An 18,596-nucleotide genomic window follows, 5' to 3' on the forward strand; every position below is an offset into this window, starting at 1 on the left:
CCTCTAAACAACACCACATCACGGTTTAATACCACTCCGTAGGGATGAGCCTTAGCAATGTTGCTCCATTGAGATTGTATGGTTGAAAAAACAATTTCTTTGCAGAGTAAGGATAAAGACGTGCACAAAAAGGACCCATCCAACTTCCTCTATAAACCAAGTTAACACGGCATAATTATCAATGGGATGAAAGAAAGAATTAGACTAGAGATCAAACAAATATCAGACTGGTTTCTGATCCTAAAACAAGAAGTTCACAGACATGAAGCAACAGGCAAGAGAATAAAGAAAAGTTCTGCAAATTGATGAACTGCAAATAAAGGGGTTCTTTGATAATCCACTAAAACTCAAAAGGTAAAAGCACACCCAAGAAGCATAACCATATCTAAAGCATCAGATAAAGTCGGCAACTGAACAGAAAAGGCAAAGCACTAGCCCATCTTCGCTGAACGGTTCTTCTTGCAAATTCCAGAGCTTGAACCACCTGCAAGTTTCCAGAAAACAATTAAAAAAAGAAGGGATCAGAAATTGGTATATAAACTGGCAGTGTTATCTCACAGGTGTAACACGTGTTAAGGATGTATATGATCATGAAAAAATCTCCACATCATATGCAACAACAGCAAAAACAACAATCAAAAGCCTTTATGCCACTGAATGGGGTCAGTCACGTGAATTCTACCTCTTAAGTCATCTATATCCCAGGCTATATCTTCTGTAAGGCCCATTATATCCCATGTCATCCACTGATCTCACCGGTGCATCTATGTCTTCTAATCACATGTCCAAATAAAATGTCCGCATCATATGCCATCACATTTTAAGTCCAAAGAAAATTCAATAAGGATAATATTAACATAGTTCTCGCTGTTGGATTCAGCCCTCACATCACAGCTTAGTCATTTCAGTTTGATGACTTCATATAGTTTCTAACTCTTAATTTAATAGTTTTCCCACATTTCAGATGATTCTAAAAAACAGAGTATAAATGTACCAGAAAAGGTTCATGCAGGTTCTTAAAAACCGGTCTTATGAAGAAAATAAATATAGAACAGAAACTGATTCTGTTGCACCAGGGTTTATACAAATGTTTGACCACAACCAAACATTTGGCAAACATGAACTACCGATACTCTATGCATGCGTGATGAGCTGAATGCTACATGAGGATAAGGTTCATACAAATTTACCAGAAAAAGCGTGCTCTAGATTTAACAATATAAAATATTGGTAAGGATTGCTAGAGAAGACAAAGAGGAAGATCATGATGAATTGATGTCAGATGTTTCCCTCATGAGACTAAAAGCATGCAGTAAGCTTCTCAAGTAACTTAAGAAAAACAGTTAAAAGGTTTTTTTACCATCCTTGGTGCATTTGTTTCGAAATTTCATTAATTCCTTCATTACTTCTTCAGCAAAAGCTTGTGCAGCAGCAGCGGCAGCTTCTGCAGCAGCGGCAGCTTCTGCTTCTGCTGCCTCTCTTTCTGCCCTTTCAGCTATTGCTATAGCAATTCCAGCCTCCACAACAGCTTGGGCAACAGCTGCAGCAGCCTCTTCTGCAGGCATCCTTCTTATCTTATCTACCTCTAAATCAATCTCAGCTTTAATTGCCATCTCAATAAGATACTTATCACCTGTTGGAGATGCTTTCGGTCTTCCCTCCAGGAGTGACATCGATGATTGCCTTCTTCCATATGATACTGGTGATTTTGATGCCTGTGATTTTAGTGCCCTGGATTTTCGCTTCATCTACAAGAAAAAAACAAAGCTATTAGCAAGTTGTTTACCAACATCAACTGAATGTGATCCACAACAGCATACAGCATATCAAGCCTTTATCCCACCGATTCAACTGAATGTGATCAAGTTGCATAGAAACAATTCAGTCCCCCCCCCCCCCCCCCCAAAAAAAAAAAAAAACCCCAAATGGATGTAAGGTTGTACTTCCCTTATTATGGAACTTTTTTATCTTATTTTCTCTGTTCCTGATAAGTTTATAGAGGGCAGGGGCTGAGCAATTTTTGGAAAAAATTTCACATCATGAAAAGAATGGGAATCTTACAAGTGCTTTGCCCAAAGATTATAACAATCCGATATAAAAAATACAAGAACTGCACCTGCATATGGGAAACTTCTTTCCAGTACATGGATCAAGCAACACATGCTTTATCCACAAACCTAGGACTGTTTTATCTGTAATAGGTACACTTTTCATCTATTGCCATGCTGGTTTGACGGAAATTGCAATGGTGGATGACAATGGCTTTGACTACAAAGCTGACAGATAACATTTACTTTGATAAGTGATATCTGCCATAAAAATTTCCTGAACTGTGAGACTTCTCTTTTGCTTTCCTTCTATTTAGTTTGATAAGTTGTAGACATGATAGAAGTAGCAAAAGCTGCTCAAGTGCCATATATGTGAAAAATTAATGTATAGAAGCAAAACAACAACAATGATCACAAGCCTTAATCCCACTAGATGGGTAGTATATAAAAACAGAACAACAACATACGTTACATACCCACTAGGTGGGGTTGGTAACATAAGTTCTAGCACCCAATCATTTCTCTTTATGGTTGAATATTTATAAGCAGAAAAAAAAAAAAATCTCCCTAACCATAAAGGTCAGATCACCTATAAACTATAGAAAAGGATAAAGAGGATCAGGAAAGCTCCTTAATGGCCAAAGTAAAAAGAATTAATCATGGACTAACCTGGGGACTGGATATTCGCCTGTAAATTTAAAGGTAATGAGCCAAAATCACAAGATTATCTCAAATCAAATTTCGGTATGCCTGCTAAAGCTCTAAATGATGTATCATTTGGATCTATAAATATATCTCAGCCCTATGTGTACCACGCAATCAGAATGAAAAGGCGAAACCCTGAGAAGGAATCCATCAGGAGGGTGAATAAACAGAAGTAGAAAACCATTAATCCCTTAGCAAGACTTCCATTTATAAATTTATCACCAAATGCTAGCAAAAAGAACAAAGAGAAATAAGGAAAGATAAAGACCAAATCTTGCTCACCGATATCGCAAGCCTTTATCAAAAAATCTCAAACCCTAATTCTCAAAACCAAAGGCATCGCAGAAAGGAAATTAGGGTTATTTAGAAAGAAACAAGAAGAGAAACCTCAAACGATTTCTCTTCATCATAAAATTCATTCAGTCGATGCACATTTACCTTTTGTCTTCTGTGGTTGCCTTCCAGAACTCTCTCTCTCTCTCTCTGAGAGAAGTTTGATAGCACCCACCAAAATAGATAGGTTCCTTATAAATGCACAAACATAGGGGCTACTAAACAAGGCAGGAATCTGCAACGTGTTATATGCATGTTTAAATAACCAGCTGTAAAACTACAATAAATGCTGCAACGGAAAGATATTAGAGAGGTCCTCACTTTATGTGGCAGGAAATGTTATTATGTGCTTGGTCACAATGAAACCATAATTTATAAAGCAACCTGAGTTGATATTCATTATTTCATCTCAGGAAGCTACATTATATATCAGGAAGGATAACTTACGAGGTACCTGCCAATCATACCCAAACTTTCCCGGTCTGAATATTACCACTTGTACCACCACAACTGTCAGTATTCTATGTTACCATATGTCAAGCAAAGTCTAAGTTTCATCTCTTAGGTCTCTGCAAGCCTTAATCCCACTAGATGGAGTGGAGTCACCTACATGAATTCTTGATCTCCAATCAACTTTATCCATGGCCATATCAAAGACCATTATATGCTATGTCATGTCAAAGGGTTTCCCACCAAGTTTTCTAAAAATTTCCCTCGTTTCATCTACCTGCCTCATAGGTGCTTCTATTGGTCATCTTTTCACATGTCCATACCATGAAACCATTATATTATTTTACCTACTAGACACAAACATGTAAAAAGAAAATGGAAAAGTTGAGTGCAAAAAGAAAAAAAAATCTGAGTTAACCTGCCCTCCCACACAAGCATGTGCACACATCCTAGACAAATCTGCATTCCTTTTAAACACAAAAATCAATAAGGAAAAAAGAAAAAGATCTTTTTGAGAAAAGAAAGTTGAAATTTAAAAGGAAACTTTTATGTTGCAGTAAACAGTTTCAGCTTGCATTTAGTTCCTATTTCTCTCATAATTGATGTTTAATTCACAATATTTAGCGCACAAATGCAATCATGTAACAGTTTCATCTCGCATTTAGTTCTTATTTCTCTCATAATTGATGTTTAATTCACAATATTTGGCACACAAATGCAATCATTTGACTTTTTTGCCTTAATCCCACCAGGTGCAATTGGCTGCATGGATTCTAGCTTGCCAATCTACCCATAATCATTTCTTTTGTAAGACTGTTGTAACACATTTTAGGCCCAAGAATTTCCACCAAGTTTTTCTTGGTCTTCCTCTACCTCTTTTTCTTAAAACTTCTTCAGACCTTTTCATTAATTGTTATTAGGAATATCATTGCTTCATGATCGAAAAATGCATGCAAGGAATATGAAGCTGTCAGGAACCCTAATGTTCTATAAAGGGCTTCCCTATTATTTTCCCTATTATTTTTGTATGGAAGCTAAGTAGGTGGCCGTACTTTCAAGCTGCTGTTTGGGTTGTACCCTCTAAATTGGCTTGGCGCCAATGAGAATCATCGAGAATTTCCAGTCAATTTCAGATCTCCCTCTCTCAATTTCTCTCTCGCTCCCTCCATTCTTCTCTCATTTTCCTACCCAAATTCTGTCCCAATTCTCATCAATTGAAGAGAATTGGTTCTGTCAGGTTCAAGATCCTAACAAAGTGGTATTGGAGCTGATCATCCCTCGACCATAAGTTGGCCGATTGTTGCGGTGATCACTTGGTGACTGTTGCGGTGATTACTCGGCAATTGTTGCAGTGATCAATTGAAGTGAGGTGAGCAGTGGTGATTCTAGGCTTTAATTCCAGCAAATCAAGGCAGTTCCTAGGCCTTTGAACTCCCCTGCTTGTGAGATCTAGCCAGGGCTAATGGTACACCGATGAAGAATTTCAAGTCACAACTGCAGCAGAAGAACTTGACAGTAACCGATCTTCAATCACATGTGAATTTGCTGGAAGTTGGGTCCACCAGGAATCACGAAGCAATTCTCGTGATGGATCAGAAAATTGAAAGAGTGGATCGGAGGGTTGAATCAATCAAGGCAACACAGTGGAGGGCCTATCACGAAAGTTCAATGGCTTCATGATGATGTTTGTGAGGCAGCCTCAAGGAAGTATCTCTCCCAATACCCTCCTAGAGAACGGACTGATCTGATTCTTCCAGGATTCAGACCAGCTCCTCCTAAGACAGCTGGTTCCGTAGAATTTGAGATGGAACCTGCTGCGATTGGAGAAAATTTGGAGGAAAGGACTGTTGGAAGGCGACAGGAAGTACCGGCTACACAAAATCTGCCGTACTTTCCGATGCCGAAGCTGGATATTCCGATGTTCAAAGAGCAGAATCCAAGATGGTGGATAAGGCGCTGTGAAAAGCTCTTCTCATTGTATTGTATATCAGATCAGTAAGGGATCACCCTAGCCTCTGCGTATTTCAATGATGTAGCAGATTCATGGTTTCAAAGTTGGATACGGGTGCAAGGGAATTACAATTGGCCAGATTTTGTTGAAGATTTCTGTGGCAGATTTGGGGAAAGAAACATGATGGATATAGTCGAAGAATTTAACAAACAGAGACAGGAGGGCTCTATTCAACAATATCAGGTTAAGTTCGAGGAATCAAAGTCCTTAATGCTTAACCTCACCATATCTAACTGAGGCATACTTCGTCTCAAGCTCATCAGCGACTTGAGCGAAAAACTATGGCCTACAGTCAAGATGTTAGAACCGAGGACAGTTAAACAGGCTGCAGACAGAGCTAGGTTACAGGAGTTATCGGTATAAGCAATCATGAAAAAACAGAAAAATGCTTGGAGAGGGACATGTGAATTCAAATAAAAAAGGAGCTCAAACAGGTATGGTGAACCAGGGAGCTAATAGGGAGATTGTAAGGAATAATCAGGGTTACAGAAATACAGCGATTCAACCAACGGCTGTGTTGAATCAACCTGCAGCTGGAAGATCTGTAATGGTGGAACAGAGGAGACAAGCTGGCTTATTTTACAAGTGTGGGGACAAATATGTGCCAGGCCATCAGTGTAAAAAACATCTGCTAATGCTGGAAGGAAGGAGGTAGAGGAAATAGAGGAGGTAGAGGAAACTCCAGTGGCAGAAAATGAATTGGAAGAAATTGGTGGTGGTGAGATATCCTTACATGCCTTGAGGGGCTTAACTAACAGTAAAATCATTAAGGTTGAAGGAAAGGCTTAAAATCACAAGCTGATGGTGTTAATTGATACCGGAAGTACACATAGTTTCTTGGCTGTGTTTTCATCCAAGAAACTAGGATGCCATCTCAGAAGTACACAGCCACTGTCAGTAACAGTGATCAGTAAGTTTGCTTGTGTTGATTTCCAATAGGATATGGGGGAGCAATTTGTGATAGATCTGAGGTTGCTGAAATTGTGAGGATATGATATAGTGTTGGGGGTAGATTGGATGAAGACCATCAGTCCAATCAGCTTTGATTTTAATAAGCTGGAGGTCACCTTTGAAAGGAATGGAAAGAAACTGACTCTTGTTGGCAGCCTTGATACAGGCCTATGTAAAATGACTACCAGAAAGAAGCAGCAGAAGTTATTGAAGAATAAGCTGGTGCAGGTGGCACAGCTATTCTCAGTACATGCTATAGAGGAAATGGAAGGAGTGCAGGAGCATGCAGGAGAGTTGAGGGTGACTGCCAGCAGCCAGCCCCAAGCAATTTGGCAGGTACATGAACTCGATTATTTAAACATGCTTTTGAATGAGTTTGAGGACCTTTTTGCAGAACCCACTACCCTACCACGTAGCCGAATTTTTGACCATTACATTCCCCTCAAACCAAATGTTGAACCTATCAATGTTTGATCATATGGATATCCCCCAAGGTAAAAGTCCGATATTGAAAGATTAGTAGAAGGTATGCTGCAACAATCTATCATTCAACCTAGCCATAACCCTTTTGCTTCTCCCGTATTACTTGTCAAAAAGAAAGACGGTCCCATATGCTGCAACAATCTATCATTCCCTATCCCTATTATAGAAGACCTTTTGTATGAGCTCAAGCATGCCTCTGTTTTTTCTAAACTTAACCTTAGAGCCAGTTATCATCAAATACAGATGAAACCGCAAGACATACCAAAGACAGCCTTTCATACCCATCATGGGCATTATGAATACAAGGTTATGCCATTTGGGCAAACTAATGCCCCACCCACTTTTCAATCCCTTATGTACCATATCTTTGAGCATTATTTACGATAGTTCATCCTAGTATTCTTTGATGACATCCTTGTGTACAACCCCACTTTTATTCAACATATTGCCCACCTAAGGCCTGCATTTGAGGTTCTCCGACTTAATCAATTGCATGATAAGAAATCGAAATGTGCCTTTGCCCAAAGGTAGGTGGAGTATTTGGGGCACATCATTTCTAATCTTGGGGTAAGTACTGACCCCAAGAACGCAGCTGCCATACTTGATTGGCCTAAACCCACTGCTGTCAAGGCTGTGAGAGGGTTTTTGGGGCTCACCGGTTACTACCGGAGGTTTGTCAAACACTATGGAATCATTAGTAAGCCCCTGACAGATTTATTGAAGAAATATAATTTTTGTTGGAATGCACAGGTGGAGAATGCTTTTGTTAAACTAAAACAGGCCATGTGTGAAGCCTTGGTGTTGGCTTTACCAGATTTTAGTGAACTGTTTGTGTTAGACACTGATGCCAGTAATTATGGAGTAGGGACTGTTCTGATGTAGGAAGGACGTCCTATTGCCTTTCTAAGCCAGACCTTAGCCCCAAAACACTCGGGGTTAAGTGTCTATGACAAGGAGTCGTTGGCTGTACTTATAGCAATTGACAAATGGAGGCATTATCTCGAAGGGAATCAGTTCATTATCCGAACTGATCATGAGAGTTTGAAAAACATGTTGCAGCAGAAATTACAAACTCAGCTCCAAAGGAAGGGAATGACCAAGTTGTTGGGTCTAGACTACACCATCCAATTTAGAAAAGGAAGAGAGAACCTTGCTGCCGATGCCCTGTCCCAATGCTTTGAGAATGGAACAATCTTAGCCATCACTGCTATCATTCCAGATTGGTTACAGGAGGTTACAGCCAGCTATGAGAAGGCTACCTGGACTAAGGAACTATTGGAGCAGCTGGTTATTGATCCCTCCAGCAGACCAGGGTATACAATAACCAATGGTTTAATACGATTTCAAGGAAGAATGCTGACAGGGACTGTGACCAACTGAAAACCACAATCCAACAATCCCTGCATGGGTCCCCTTTGGGAGGTCCCTCGGGTATCCAGAATACTTACCATAAGGTAAAGCAAATATTTTGCTGGCCTACTTTGAAGAAATCTGTGATAGATTTTTTGATGGCAGGTGTTGTGTGCCAGTGTTGTAAACATGAAACGGTGGCAGCCCTTGGACTATTGCACCCATTGCCATTGCCTGTGCAGGCTTGGGTAAGTATATCCATGGATTTGGTTGAAGGATTGCCTAAATCTGAGGCCAGGAACTGTATCCTAGAGGTGGTGGATTGATTTACCAAATTTGCTCATTTTCTGAGCCTTTCACATCCATTTACAGCACAAGAGGTGGCCCAAATATTTTTGGATATTGTTGCCAAACTACATGGAGTACCACAGTCCATTATTCAGACAGGGACAAGGTTTTTACAAGTTTATTGTGGCAGGAACTGTTTAGAGCTCTGGGAGTAAGGTTACATATGTCTACTGCATATCACCCCAAGTCTGATGGCCAAACATAGTGGGTGAATTAGTGTTTCAAGACTTACCTACACTGTCTCTGTTTTGTGCAACCTAAGGGATGGCATAAGTGGCTTCCCTTGGCTCAGTGGTGGTATAATTCTTGTCACCACAGCTCCACCATGATGTCCCCATTTAAGGCCCTATACAGGTATAAACCCCCTCTCCTACCTGCCACTCTGGAATCTACAACCATTGCTGCAGTTGACTCTCATTTACAGCAACGACAAGAAACTCTACAGGTGCCGTGCAAAGAATTAGCAACTGCTAAAAATAGAATGAATCAGTTTGCTGACAGAAAAAGAAGTGAACGGGAGTTTGCGGTGGAGGATATGGTCTATCTCAAGCTGAAACACTCTCACAAAGGGCTCTTTCTCACAGACAGATTTCCAAACTGAGCTCTAAATTCTATGGGTCATTCCCAATAGTGGCTAAGTTTAGGACTGTGGCTTATAAGCTCCAGCTGCCTCCTACCACTCAGATTCACCCACTGTTTCATGTTTCAATGCTTAAGAAATCAGTGGGGGCACAGCCAGTTAGTTCTTCCTTGCCTACTTTTATTAGTGATACTTCACCTCCAGTGGAACCAGCTTTTATTTTGGACACAAGTGCTGGTGCAGTGGACTCACCTACACCTAGATAACAATATGTGGGAACACCTACCGGATTTGCTAACTTAATTCCCTCATGCTGCTGTCCATTTCTTGAGGACAAGAATTTTTTTTTTTTTTTTTTTTTTTTTTTGGGGGGGGGGGGGGGGGGGGTGTGGATGGGGGGGAGATTGTCAGGAACCCTAATGTTCTATAAAGGGCTTCCCTATTATTTTTGTATGGAAGTTAAGTAGGTGGTTGTACCTTCATGTTGCTGTTTGGGTTGGACCCTGTAAATTGGCTTGGCGCCAACTTCACACTGCAACTGGGATTAGTATATAAGCAACTAATCCAGCCTAAGGAGAATCATCAAGAATTTCCAATCAATTTCAGATCTCTCTCTCTCTCTCAGTTTCTCTCCCTCTCGAACCTTCTTTCTCTCTTGCTCCCTCCTATTCTTCTTATCTCCCTCCATTCTTCTCTCATTTACACCCAAATTTTGTCCCAATTCTCATCAATTGAAGACAATTGGTTCCGTTAGGTTCAAGATCCTGACAGAAGCATACAACAACAATAACATATCTAGCCTTTATCCCACTATGTGGGGTCGGTTACATGAATTCTAGACTTCCATGTATTTCTATCTTTTGTCATATCTTCATTGAGATCCATACACTTCATATCAAACTTTAATGTCTCCCTCAAAGTCTTCTTAGGTCTGTCTCTACCTCTTTTTTTGATTAATTGTTCCATTTCATCAACTCTCCTCACAGGAGCGTCTCTTGGTCTCCTTCTCACATGACCAAACAATCTTAGTCTAGTCTCTCTCATCTTCTTCTCTATTGGCACTACTCCTATCTTATTACAAATAACTTCATTTCTAATTTTATCTTTTCTTGTATGGCCGCACATCCATCTTAACATCCTCATCTCCGCTACACTCGTTTTTTGCTCATGTTGGTATTTGACTGCCCAACATTCTGAGCCGTACAACAAAACTGGTCTTATAGCTGTCCTATAGAATTTTCCTTTCAATTTTAATGGGATTTTATCATCACATAACACCCCCGATGCATTTCTCCATTTTAGCCAACCTGCCTTAATTCTATGTGTGACATCCTCGTGAATTTCTCCATCTTTTTGAATCACTGATCCCAAATATCGAAAATGGTCTTTTCTTTGTAAGATTTGGTCTTCCAATTTTATTATAACATTCTCCACTCTTGCATCCTAACAGAAGCATATTAACACAAAAAGAAATATCGATGAGTGAGTAGCAGTAATTTCATCAGTACAAGAAATTCTTCATTATCAAGTAAATTCCAAAATTGAAACTATTATCATCATCAACAATTACACCTTATCCTGACCAAGTTAAGGTCAGTGGCACAGCATTTATAATGTCAATTAACTTCTAACAGTCACATCGACAATACAAAACCATGCAAAAGGGCATTTCGACAAAATTTTGCACTAGACGCCCTTCTTGACACAACCCTCGAGTGAGGGAATGATAAAAAAAAGTTCCAACACCATCTTCATATGAAAAAATTTCATGAGATAGCAGTAAATAGCAATAATTGATATGGTTGTGTTCCATCATATATAATGTAAAACCAACCTGTACAAGATGGAAACACAAGGCCCAAAATTGCAACTATAGAAATCTCCCTTCCCTTATTTTCACCTTGTTTCAGCCCACAGGTTGCTTCAGAACTATATGGAAGATAGACAAAGAAATAATCCAAGTCAACATGCTGAAAATTAAAGAAAACGAGGTCAGCATGACAATGATGTGTTCTGGCTCAGTAAAGCTATAATATGCACACTGCAAAATTTGAAACCATACAGCTCATATGAGCTGTGTAATCTACCTTAATCAATTTCACATTTGCAGTCAAAAACTTCTGTTTTAACAGATTATACTGGTCTGAAAATTGTTAAGGGCACTTGTTTTATGAGAAAAAGCTCATAAGGATTAATATAACAATAAATTACATTAACAGTCAATCATAGGAAACAATAAGTTACAGAATGGTTAGCCTATAACTTAGATTATGAGCCGACTCTATTGTAATTGATTGCCATATTAATCAAGCCTGCATCTTATAGTCTTCTAACTGTAGCAGAAGTTTGACATGTGCTTAGTTTCCTGGAACGGGATGCAACCTAACTTGACATTCATTCATGAAGCCATTTATCACAATCAATAAAAGATAGAAACAGAAAGGAACTAATGTCTAGCAATGGCAACAAGACCAAACCTTTCTCCCATCAACTATGTGAATTCTAGAAATGTGAGCGGTCAATGTAATTTTTGAAATGTGAGGGTGCTCCCTAAATTTTTGTTAAAACTTCAGGGGTGCACAGCGTAACTTACTCTTTATATTATTATTATTACTGTTGCACTCTCAATTAAAGCTCCAATTTTGAATAAGGTCGACAAGTCTACATGAAACTATGGGTAACATCTATCAACAGGAACAAGGCTTGAATCACATGGTGGACTTCTTGACTGTGCAATGATCCTGTGATGTGTCCATTGGATTGTTGTTGATGAAGTTTATATGGGTTGGTGAAGGATTGCAACAATCCGTAGTGTTCAAAGAAGAAGGACTTGTGATGTCGTGGTGTCATGATGGCTATGGTGGATTGAAGTTTGCTCTAATATCAACATTGATGTGAGATGAAGAGGAAGAAGATGATGAAAGGGAAAGAAGACCAGAGAGAGAACAAACAAGAGAAATCAGAGAGAGGAGATGAAGTTGAAAAAGAAGGACAAGCCAGGGAAGAGGGAGACCAAACAGGAGATGTGGAGAACAAAATTAGGGAGAAAATGAGGTAATCAATATTATTTTAACATCCAACCGTGTTTGTTTTACATCAAAAATCCTTATTTGTAGACTAAAAACCCTAAGAAAACTGGGACAATATTTTGAGCTAATCCCATCACAAAATTTATTAAAATTCAAAATCCTAATATACAAAAATGTATAACTAAAATTTAAAATAAAAGAATTTAAAAATTCTTATTTTAACTATATCAAAAAGTACAGAAACAATAGTTTGTTACCTCATGTGATACAAATAATGTATAACCTTACAACTGATCTTTCTAGAACTCCAATATATGGGGAAACATTAGAAATTGCAGGAGGCTTAGCATCAACAATTTCTCCATCACTTTGAAGTACTAAGAGCCACAGGTTCTCGTCCTGTTTAGGGACAGTTGAATCTTTTAAGGGCTAACCTAGCCTTCTCTTTTCAGCCCAACTTTTGGCCATCATGCTCCTGTCTCCACTTGTGTCCTAAGCCATGCAACACCAACTTGATACAGCATACAAATTGTGTGGATAGCTAATACGTTGCAAAAGAATTATCTAAATGGCCAGTACCCTGATAATCATACGGTTCATTCCCCTCCACGTGAAAATAGACCATATTAAACAAACAATTAATGGTTTAAGATATTCCTTAGTATCCAAATTTGAACAGTGGTACCAGATACCACCAAATGCTGGATCTTGGAGTATTATATGCTGCTTGCCTACCTCATGCTTAACAACAGCAGCAATAAAAGCTGCTGCTGCTTCAGAGTTCATTTTTCCTCATGGGCATCCATCCAACATAGTACATGTGCAGAAGAATCTAGCACATTTAGTACCTGGATATAATCAAACATCAGCAGAAGATATCAATTATCAAAACACATGGGAAGAAAGCTATTATGATTCCAAACAGGGTCTTAAGTAAGTGATTTAGTCAAGATTAAAGGACTTGGTCTAAAGTAAGACGTTATTCTTTTTTAGGCTTTTGCCCCTCAATTCTTGTAGTGAGATCTTATGTCAGTCCAATTTCAGTGCCTCCCTCCCAATCCCCATTAATTGAATGGGTACATTAATAGAAAGCCTCCCATCATTCCTAAAACAATCTTTCAAAAAGACTCTTACCACAGGCCATAAAGATTATCTTGGTAGTAAGTAGACACCAAATCAATGCATACTCAGACTCAACTACCTTTATCAGGTACATCCTTTTCATGTGAATATGTCCAAAGCACTTCACTATTAGAGAATGATTGAGAAATACCACTTTCTAAAGCCTAAGCATCTTTTTTTTTTTTTTAATGGGGTGAGTGTACTAGATCCAACTATTATTGTTTTCTCTTCTTTTTTCATAATATACATCGCCCACTCTATCAAATGGCAAGACAAGGCTTCTCTTATATCTCCTGTGATAATTCCTTTGAAGTTTCTCGAATCTCTTTCAAATGAGAATGGAAAGCGAACATGGATAAAAGCTAGGTGGGGAGACTAGACAACTTACTGTTAGTTAAAGATAGACCCCTTCAAAAACTATAGTCAATTCCAACCAATTGCCTTATTTAAACCTCCAAAAAAAAGGGCTCAATATTAAAGTAGATTTTGGAGGAGGAACAAAGTGTTAAACCCAAATGTGAAAAGAAGGTAAAAATTCCAGCTTACACCTCAAATTGAGAATAAGGTTTCTATTATACTTTTTAATAAGAATCAGGTCTCAATATTTGCCACCTCAGTCACAATATAAGCTCTAGCTTGCCAGGATTCACCATTAGGCTTGGCAGTGCCTCAAAAACAAGGGAACATACATCTTAGCATTCTAATTACTCAGCATCAACCCCTGAAAAATTATTGTATCATTAGCATAAAAAGTTAAAACAAACCAAAAATTTCATCTACAAGCTTGCTGACACAGGATACACTTTAGCATGGTTCTTTTCAGAAGAATATATATGTGGAATATTGTCATGTAAAGAGCCTTTAAAAGTAGTATGATTGTAATAATTAGTTTAATGAGGTTCATCTACCAAAATCACACATTTCTGATAGACCTCAATTGGCCATAAGGCTCTAGAAGACTGTCAAAATGAGCTTAAGCTTTATTGATTAACTTTCTGAACTGTGTTCACAAAAAGGCTGATCAATGGCTCAGAAAGGTCATTTTATCAGAAAGTGTGCCAAGAATAATATCAATACAATCATCATAAAACATTCTACAGTAGATTAAACCCGGAAGATGGGCATATTGGAGCAGGTTAAGATTGCACCACTGCAGCAACTGGAGCGTCATGGGATCACACTGGGGAAGACTCGAGAATTGGAGCACCTGTTTGTAGATTGATCATATGATGAATAATTATGGCTTGACCATTCAAATGCCCAATGCATAAAAAAATTTGGATATTTTATTGAGAATTAGACTACATGTGAAAATTCAATAATAAGATAAAATAATACTTTTGTAAAACAATAAGTGTTTAGCTATGACACATCATACATGGGGAGTGTAAAAATAAAAAAACAGCAACAGTTACCTGGCTAGACGTTTATCCTAGACCAGCTGAAAATGAATCAGTTCCTCTCCAATATCAATGACTTGAATCGAATAAGGAGACACTACAAGCAGGCAAAAATTAGGTGTCAGTGACAATAAGATTTTTACTCTATGAGGTATGAAAGAAGATATTTTGAAACAAGTAGATCAAACAAACCACTATTAGAAAAGCATTCACTGAAAAAAGTATCATAATTAGCTGTTCGCAACGGGCGTATGAGACTGTGAGTGAGACAGAGGAAGTTCATATTACAGCACAAATGGGGCGTCTCATAAAGGAGCAAACAAATTGGAACCCTAATAATAACATGAGCACCTGCAGTTACGGGAAGCTAAACAACAGCTAAAATTAGATGAAAAGGTGCACGTGATTGTGTGAAACGAAAGCTGGATGAATTACCAGAGGATCTGTCGATAACTGTATTCCATTTACGCTGCGTTTGTTCATTCTCTCTCGCTCCTCTTCTTTGGATAATACTACTGGTCCGAAGAAGCTAGACCGATTGAGCTTCCGGAAGATTAAAATGACATTTTTGCCCCTACCACTCTGACTGACTTCATCTTTGGCACTTCTCAGTTCTCACTTTCTTGTTCTTCTTCTTCTTCTTCTTCTTCTTCTTCCTTTCCTTGACTTCTTCCCTTCGTCCTTTTCAACCTGGTTCTTCCTTCGTCACCCTCTCGCAGCTACGATAATCACACCCAATTAAGGTCAAGATCGTTCCCCTCCAAAGAAGAAGCAATCGAAGATCTGGCTCTGATGCCAAGCGCTGAACAAGGCGATTGGAATTTTATGGCGCAGATCAAACGCAGTTGATCAAGTTCAATCACTCGAATGGAAAAATCTGTAGCGATTGTCACACGACGATAATGCCTGTCTGGAAAGTTGGCCCGTCGGCTTTCGGTTTGGGGTTTTTGCGGTTCTGATTTGGTTGCAGTGGGTGGTCTCTTGTCAGTCTTTACAACAAGCGGAGGAAGGCCCTTCTGGGTTTGGACAGAGTAAGAATGGAGAAGGCGAAGAAGAACAAGGGGCAAAGTAAGGAGGGGCAGCATTGAAGCTAGGATGGATGAAAGAGATGGTGTTGCAGAAATTAGATAAATATTAGAGAAACAAGTTGGGAGAGGAAGAGAGGTCGGTTTTCCCATTAACGGTCTCTCCTACGCATTTGTATATGCTTAGAGTGCAAAAAGGGCATTGAATTTTTCTGTTATTTTGGGCAAAAACCAGAAGATCATGAAGGATTGAAGCACTAGGAAATGATTGTGAACAAATAATCAGTCTATTGCATTCCTATATCCATTATCCAATCAATCGCGTTATTGTTATTTTTATTTTTGTTTCACAATTTCATTTACAAGTTTAACTGATCTGCCACATCAATAATCCATCTTTGGTTTTGAACTGCTACGAAAAGGAAGAAGAATCATAAAAGGTTGAAAAAGAAGAAAGACAGAAGAAGGTGAAAAGTGATAGAAGATGCATGCAGTCAGGGACGACGATGAGGAGACATTTTAATTATGCATTCGGACCGGCGGTCGGACACTATACGTTACCCCTCTTCTTGAGCTTAACTTACTTCCTCTTTTTCATTTGAAATGAATATAAATCTCCCACGATATATATACACACGCGTATATATTGAATGTTATATATATGAAACCACGTAGGTACAAGAGAAAATTAAGGTGTATTTTGAATCGCCATCCATGACTGCATGGGAATGCAGATTTAACTCCATGGCTAGCACTGGCAGCGCATAATGTGAAGAAGAAGAAGAAGTAGTAGAAATGGGCAGAAACCCCTTGAACCAACCAAACTTCCTCGCCAAAATATATATCTTCTCTTTGTTGGATGTTCAAGGCATCACCATCTCTCCACTAAAAAAAAAAAAAAGATTGTATGTAATTAATCGAACCCTATGTATATGTCACGATTTAGCAATGTATGTACAAAAATAAATAAAAATTATACCCTTTTATTGACAAATTATGTTAATGTGAGAGATGTGCAATTGAGAATAAGACAAGAACACGATGATCGAACATGTCATGAAGGGCAAAAGATTAATGTCTTTTGATATTTTATTTTAATTATTATGACAACTAACTTTCCTTTTATTTTATGTCCATATTCAAGATTGAATAAAATTAATTTTAACTATTATAGTATTGGCATCAAAGTTCTTATCCTTTAATTTAAATAATGTAACAAATTGAAATACATTTGTAATTAGACATAAGAGATAATTATATAAATAATATGTCTTAATTATTAGGTGCACAACAATAATTTAAGGGATATAATTGAGAATCATATCATTGGTTTGTTTGTTTTTTTTTTTACTAAAACCAATCTAAAAGTGAAGCAGAAACCAATAATGCTGAATTGAACAAAATGACATGTTAATGTTAGCGGAGGGTACTCATGAAGTCCAAGCAAATCTAACTAAATAATTAAATTTGAATCACTTCTGATTACCTGTTTGGCGAAATCACTGAACCAATCTTCGGGCCATCTCCCTCCTCCTTGTCCTTGCCCTAAGCCTAACCCCACCTAATGCATTTACCAAATGCTTGCTTATTATCATACATCACGTACGATTTGTTGCTTGTCTGTTAATGTTAGCTCAACCCACTAATCTAATTAATATTCTCGTCAACCCAAACCCTATTGGACAAAACGTGCACTGAATGCAGTGCTTTAACATAAACCAGTTTTATATATAAGCCATCCCTAGTTAACCTTGAGCAACAAGCTAGCTAGGCTCTTTTAAAATGCAGTTAACCAAGTTTGCTCCCCAGCAATTGACCAAATTAAGGCAGGCTTTGTTTTGTTGGTGCAACAGACTTTGACAAATTAATTTCACGCCTCACACATATATAATACATACATACATACACACGTACCCTCAATGGTTACAATATATTATAATATATAGTTATTGATTCTTTATTTTTAGGACATTTCCAGTTGTCTATTGAGTATTTATACTATTGATTTTAAGAAAAAGTACGTAGCACAAAGTGAAAATTAAGGCATAAAATAGTTGTGTGTGTCCTTTATCTCTGTTTTTTTTTTTTTTTTTTTTACGTATAATTAACTCTTTAAATTTAATTATAAAGTTGCTCCATCATACTAATGAAATTTTAGAAAAATAAACTTTTATACTGATTTTTTTTATGGTCCAACTTGTACACAGTAGTTAAATAATTGTAAACTTTTATAATTATTGAATTAAATAATATTAAATCATGTAAGTTAGATTTTAGATATGAAAATATAACTTTTATATACATGCTAGATGCATGTGATGATAAATCTAAAATAATATAAGAAAATAAAAATTCATAAATATGTGCATTTTTTAAAATTAGGGTTGATGTATAAATAAAAATATTAAAATTTAAAATATGTTTCATCTTCAAAAATATTATTTAGTGGTTACAATTTAATTTTATCTTAAATAATATATCTAAACCCTAAAATACAACACTATATAATTTCATTATTAATGTTATCTGGCGAACCAAACCTGCTAGGGTGTTTGTTTGGGTTAAAAAATGATGTTTTAAATCGCAAAACATTAACACGTCCGATCGAATGTGATTTATCGTGACTGTCACCGCCAGACTCGCCCGCATCAGGTGAGAATATCGATTGGTCTTTTCCCATGTCACGTGATCGGGATTTGACGGCTGAGATACCCCTAATCCATTCCTTGTCTGCGATTTGCTGACAGCCATGGTGGGAAAA

At 37.9% G+C, this 18,596-nt stretch overlaps 1 protein-coding gene across 24 annotated transcripts; it reads right to left on the minus strand.

The window, feature by feature from the left end:
* Positions 1-144: 144 nt before the first annotated feature.
* LOC127803880 (uncharacterized) lies at positions 145-16,638 on the minus strand. Of its 24 annotated transcripts, none has more exons than XR_008023615.1 (8): positions 15,246-16,636; positions 14,826-14,907; positions 14,559-14,617; positions 12,546-13,136; positions 11,094-11,229; positions 3,192-3,321; positions 1,361-1,748; positions 145-484 (listed from the first exon to the last, which is right to left on the minus strand). XR_008023615.1 is itself a non-coding variant. In XM_052340487.1 (6 exons), the coding sequence occupies exons 5-6, from the start codon at positions 1,746-1,748 to the stop codon at positions 432-434; spliced, it is 441 nt and encodes a 146-aa protein (XP_052196447.1). In that variant the 5' UTR covers positions 11,094-11,188; positions 14,559-14,617; positions 14,826-14,907; positions 15,246-16,435; the 3' UTR covers positions 145-431. The 24 variants fall into 24 exon arrangements, 4 of the variants coding, with proteins under 4 accessions (XP_052196447.1, XP_052196456.1, XP_052196464.1 ...); XR_008023608.1 differs by having other exon boundaries at positions 13,799-14,617; XR_008023605.1 differs by having other exon boundaries at positions 12,546-12,780; positions 12,868-14,617; positions 15,246-16,635.
* Positions 16,639-18,596: the final 1,958 nt, after the last annotated feature.

The sequence above is a fragment of the Diospyros lotus genome, chromosome 1 (assembly GCF_014633365.1).
Source record: "Diospyros lotus cultivar Yz01 chromosome 1, ASM1463336v1, whole genome shotgun sequence".
NCBI classification, from domain to species: Eukaryota; Viridiplantae; Streptophyta; class Magnoliopsida; order Ericales; family Ebenaceae; genus Diospyros; species Diospyros lotus.

Excerpts from the sequence above, each read along its gene's own strand:
- LOC127803880 (XM_052340504.1), bottom strand. The coding sequence starts at position 1,748 with ATGAAGCGAAAATCCAGGGCACTAAAATCACAGGCATCAAAATCACCA. Across the intron at positions 485-1,360 it reads AAACAAATGCACCAAGGATG|GTGGTTCAAGCTCTGGAATT; the intron begins GTAAAAAAACCT and ends GGAAACTTGCAG.